The following is a 6000-nucleotide window of genomic DNA, read 5'->3' as shown; positions in this document are numbered from 1 at the left end:
AGACACCAGGTTATACACACCACGGCAACGGAGTTGTAGACACCAGGTTATACACACCCACGGCAACCAGGTTATAGGCCTGCAGTTGCCACACCACTGCAGCCAGGTTATAGACGCAGGTTATACACCGGCATGGGTTGCCGACACCAGGTTATACCACTGCAGCCAGGTTATAGACACCGGGTTCTACACCCACGGCGGCCAGGTTGCACCCGGTAGCCAGGTTACTTTTTTTCCTGCAGCCGGAGTTATAGACACCAGGTTATACACACCACGGCAGCCGGGTTATACACACCACGCGGCAGGCGGGTTATGCGCTCCCACGACGGCGGAACGCCACACCGGCAGCCGGGTTATACGCACCACTGCAGCCAGGTTATACACACCCACGGCGGCCAGGTTATGCACACTCTCCACGGCAGCCAGGTTATACACACCACGGCAGCCAGGTTATACCACCGCGGCAGCCGGGTTATACACACACCACTGCAGCCGGAGTTATAGACACCAGGTTATACACACCCGCGGCGGCCGGGTTATACGCTGCCACGGCAGCCAGGTTATAGATGCCAGGTTATACACACCCGCGGCAGCCAAGTTATACACACCGCGGCAGCCGGGTTATAGGCGCCAGGGTTGCTACACCACCGGCAGCCAGGTTATACACACCCACCGGCAGCCAGTTATACACACCGCGGCGGCCGGATTGTGCACCACGGCAGCCAGGTTATATAGGCCTTCCCGGCAGCCAGGGTTGCTGCGCCCACGGCAGCCAAGTTGCTACTGCGCCCACGGCAGCCGGGTTATAGACACCAGGTTATACACACCCACGGCAGCCAGGTTATACACACCACAGCAGCCAGGTTGCTACACACCACAGCAGCCAGGTTAAAGACGCCGGGTTATACGCACCCACGGCGGCCAGGTTATACAACGCCCGCGGCAGCCAGGTTATACACACCACGGCAGCCAGGTTACACGCCAGCGGCAGCCAGGTTGCACACCCGCGGCGGCCAGGTTATAGATGCCACCGGCAGCCGAGTTGCCACCCACGGCAGCCAAGTTATACCGCACCACGGCAGCCAGGTTATACACGCCTCGGCAGCCAGGTTATACACACCACGGCAGCTAGGTTATACACGCCCACGGCAGCCAGGTTGCCACACACCACGGCAGCCAGTTATACACACCACGGCGTGGCCAGTTGTACACGCCACGGCAGCCAGTTATACACACCCGCGGCATCCAGTTCGCCGCACCGCGGCAGCCAGTTGTACGCACCCACGGCCGCAGGTTGCCACACCACGCTGACGGCCAGGTTGCCGGATGCCTGACAGCCAAGTTATACACCACCGCGGCGGCCAGGTTATAGACACCGGGTTATACACACCCGCGGCAGCCAGGTTCATGAGCACCAGGTTATACACACCACGGCAGCCAGGGTTATAGACACCGGGTTATACACACCACTGCAGCCAGGTTATAGACACCAGGTTATACACACCACGGCAGCCGGGTTCATACCCCGGCAGCCAGGTTCTTACACACCGCTGCCAGCCGGGTTGTAGACACCAGCTTATGCACCCCACGGCAGCCAGGTTATACACCCCGCGAGCAGCCACGTTATACGCACCACTGCAGCAGGTTCATAGACACCAGGTTATACACACCACGGCAGCCAGGTTGTACACACCGCGGCAGCCAGGTTGTACACTCCACGACAGCCAGGTTATACACACCACCCTGGCCAGGTTATACGGCACCGTGGGTTATACACGCCGCGGCAGCCAGGTTGCTTGCACTCCACGGCAGCCAGGTTATACACACAACGGCGGCCAGGTTATACGCACACCACGGCAGCCAGGTTACAAACACCACGGCACCCAGGTTATATACACACCACGGCAGCCAGGTTATACACCCACGGCAGCCAGGTTATACACGCCACTGCAGCCAGTTGTACACACCACGGCAGCCAGGTTATACACGCCAGGTTATACCACGGCAGCCAGGTTATACACCCACGGCAGCCAAGTTATACACCACGGCAGCCAGGTTACACACACCACGGCAGCTAGGTTATACACGCCACGGCACCCAGGTTATACACAAGCCAGTTTACACACACCACGGCAGTCAGGTTACACACACCACGGCAGCCAGGTTACACACACCACGGCACCCAGGTTATACAACCACGGCAGCCAGGTTATACATGCCAGGTGGCAGCCAGGTTATAGACACCAGGTTATAGACACCGCAGGCAGCCAGGTTATACACCAGGTTATAGCCCACCCGGCAGCCAGGTTATAACACTTACGCACGGCAGCCAGTTATACACCACGGCAGCCGGGTTATACACACCACGGCAGCCAGGTTATACACCACGGCAGCCAGGTTATAGCACGCCAGGTTATATACACCACGGCAGCCAGGTTACACACCACGTGCAGCCAGGTTATGCCTAGATGCACTCCTGGGCAGCCAGGTTATACACCACCAGGTTATACACACCACGGCAGCCAGGTTATACACCACGGCAGCCAGGTTATAGACACCAGGTTAGACACCAGAGGCAGCCAGGAATTGACGGCAGCCAGGTTATACACACTCAGGTTATACACGACGTCAGCTAGGTTATACACACCAGGTTATACGCACACGGCAGCCAGGTTATACACACCACGGCAGCCAGGTTATACACACCACGGCAGCCAGGTTATGACACGGCAGCCAGTTATGCACATCACGGCAGCCAGGTTACACACACCCGGCAGTTATAGACACACCACGGCAGCCAGGTTATACACACCACGGCAGCCAGGTTATACACACCACGGCAGCCAGGTTATAGACACGGCAGCCAGGTTATAAACACCACGGCAGCCAGGTTATACACACCACGGCAGCCAGGTTATACACACCACGGCAGCCAGGTTATAGACCACTGCAGCCAGGTTATACACACCACGGCAGCCAGGTTATACACGCCAGGTTATACCACACCACGGCAGCCAGGTTATACACACCACGGCAGCCAGGTTATACACACCACGGCAGCCAGGTTATACACACCACGGCAGGGTTATACACACCACTGGCGGCCAGGTTATACATGCCAGGTTATACACACCACAGGCAGCCAGGTTATACACACCAGGTTATACACACCACAGGCAGCCAGGTTATAGACACCAGGTTATTAACCCACAGGCAGCCAGGTTATTGACACGGCAGGTTATACACCACGACAGCCAGGTTATAGACACCACGGCAGCCAGGTTATGACAGCCAGGTTATACACACCACGGCACAGGTTATACACCCACCACGGCAGCCAGGTTATACACACCACGACAGCCAGGTTATACACGCCAGGGATATACACTCACGGCAGCCAGGTTATACACGCCACGGCAGCCAGGTTATACACACCACTGCAGCCAGGTTATACACACCACAAGCAGCCAGGTTATAGACACCAGGTTATACACCACCCAGGCAGCCAGGTTTATACACACCAGGTTATACACACCACTGCAGCCAGGTTATAGACACCCAGGTTATACACCACGGCAGCCAGGTTATACACACCGGCACCAGGTTATACACACCACGGCAGCCAGGTTATTGACACCAGGTTATACACACCACGGCAGCCAGGTTATCACACACCACGGCAGCCAGGTTACACACCACGGCAGCCAGGTTACACCACTGCACGGTTATAGACAGCCAGGTTAACACACCACGGCAGCCAGGTTATACACACCACGGCAGCCAGGTTATACACACCACGGCAGCCAGGTTATACACACCACGGCAGCCAGGTTATACACCACTGCAGCCAGGTTACCACCACGGCACCCAGGTTATACACACCACGGCAGCCAGGTTATACACACCCTCGGCAGCCAGGTTATACACACCACTGCAGCCAGGATATACACACCACGGCAGCCAGGTTATAGACGCCAGGTTATACACACCACGGCAGCCAGGTTATACACACCACGGCAGCCAGGTTATACACATCACGGCAGCCAGGTTACACACACCACGGCAGCCAGGTTATACACACCCACGGCAGCCAGGTTACAAACACCACGGCACCCAGGTTATACACACCACGGCAGCCAGGTTATAGACAACAGGTTATAAACACCACGGCAGCCAGGTTATACACACCACTGCAGCCAGTTATACACACCACGGCAGCCAGGTTAAACACGCCAGGTTATACACACCACGGCAGCCAGGTTATACACGCCACGGCAGCCAGGTTATGCGCCACGGCAGCCAGGTTATACACACCACGGCAGCCAGTTATACACACCACGGCAGCCAGGTTATACACACCACGGCAGCCAGGTTATACACCCCGGCAGCCACACCACGGCAGCCAGGTTATACACACCACGGCAGCCAGGTTATACACACGCCACGGCAGCCAGGTTATACACACCACGGCAGCCAGGTTATACACACCACAGGCAGCCAGGTTATTAGACACCACGGCAGCCAGGTTATACAGCCAGGGCAGCCAGGTTATACACACCACAGCAGCCAGGTTATACACACCAGGTTATACACACCACGGCAGCCAGGTTATACACCACGGCAGCCAGGTTATACACGCCACGGCAGCCAGGTTATACACGCCACGGTAGCCAGGTTATACACACCACGGCAGTCGGGTTATAGACACCAGGTTATATACGCCTCGGCAGCCAGGTTATACCGCGGCAGCCAGGTTATACACACCACAGGCAGCCAGGTTATAGACGCCGGCAGCCAGGTTATACACACCACAGCAGCCAGGTTATACACCACGGCAGCCAGGTTATACACACCACGGCAGCCAGGTAATACACACCACGGCAGCCAGGTTATAACACCACGGCACAGGTTATGCACACCCACGGCAGCCAGGTTATACGCACCACGGCAGCCAGGTTATACACACCACGGCAGCCAGGTTATACACACCACGGCAGGTTATACACACCACGGCAGCCAGGTTATACACACCACGGCAGCCAGGTTATAGACACCCGGCAGCCAGGTTATACACGCCTCGGCAGCCAGGTTATACACACCCGGCAGCCAGGTTATACACACACGGCAGCCAGGTTATACACCATGGCAGCCAGGTTATACACACCACGGCAGCCAGGTTATACACGGGTTATACACACCACGCCCAGGTTATACACGCCACGTTAGCCAGGTTATACACACCACGGCAGCCAGGTTATACACACCACGCGCAGCCAGGTTATACACACCACACCAGAGGCAGCCAGGTTATAGACACCAGGTTAACACACCACGGCAGCCAGGTTATACACACCACAGGTTATACACATCCGGCAGCCAGGTTATAAACACCAGGTTATACACACCACGGCGCCGAGTTATACACCACGGCAGCCAGGTTATACACACCACGGCAGCCAGGTTATACACACCACGGCAGCCAGGTTATACACCACGGCAGCCAGGTTATAGACCCACGGCAGCCAGGTTATACACACACCACGGCACCCAGGTTATACACCAACGGCAGCCAGGTTACACACACCACGGCAGCACACACCACGGCAGCCAGGTTACAAACACCACGGCACCCAGGTTATACACACCACGGCAGCCAGGGTTATACACACCACGGCAGCCAGGTTATACACACGGCAGCCAGGTTATACACACCACGGCAGCCAGGTTATACACGCCAGGTTATACCCACGCAGCCAGGTTATAGACACCGGGTTATACACATCACGGCAGCCAGGTTATACACACCACAGCAGCCAGGTTATACACCACCACTGCAGCCAGGTTAAAGACGCCAGGTTATACACCCACGGCAGCCAGGTTATACACACCACGGCAGCCAGGTTATACACACCACTGCAGCCAGGTTATACACACCACGGCAGCAGGTTATACACACCACGGCAGCCAGGTTATATACACGGCCGTGTTATACACACCACG

General features: G+C 56.8%; 1 protein-coding gene across 1 annotated transcript in view; it reads right to left on the bottom strand.

Moving 5' to 3' along the window:
- Positions 1 to 134, bottom strand: part of LOC115121234 (lethal(3)malignant brain tumor-like protein 4) — an 8966-nt gene extending 8832 nt beyond the window's left edge. Inside the window, exon 1 of the mRNA XM_065027174.1 lies at positions 116 to 134. Within this exon, the coding sequence (XP_064883246.1) occupies positions 116 to 134 (19 nt within the window). The remainder of the gene's footprint in view (positions 1 to 115) is intronic.
- Positions 135 to 6000: the final 5866 nt, after the last annotated feature.

Source organism: Oncorhynchus nerka, linkage group LG14, assembly GCF_034236695.1.
Source record: "Oncorhynchus nerka isolate Pitt River linkage group LG14, Oner_Uvic_2.0, whole genome shotgun sequence".
Taxonomy (NCBI): domain Eukaryota; kingdom Metazoa; phylum Chordata; class Actinopteri; order Salmoniformes; family Salmonidae; genus Oncorhynchus; species Oncorhynchus nerka.
This window is presented reverse-complemented; position numbering and strand designations above follow the sequence as displayed.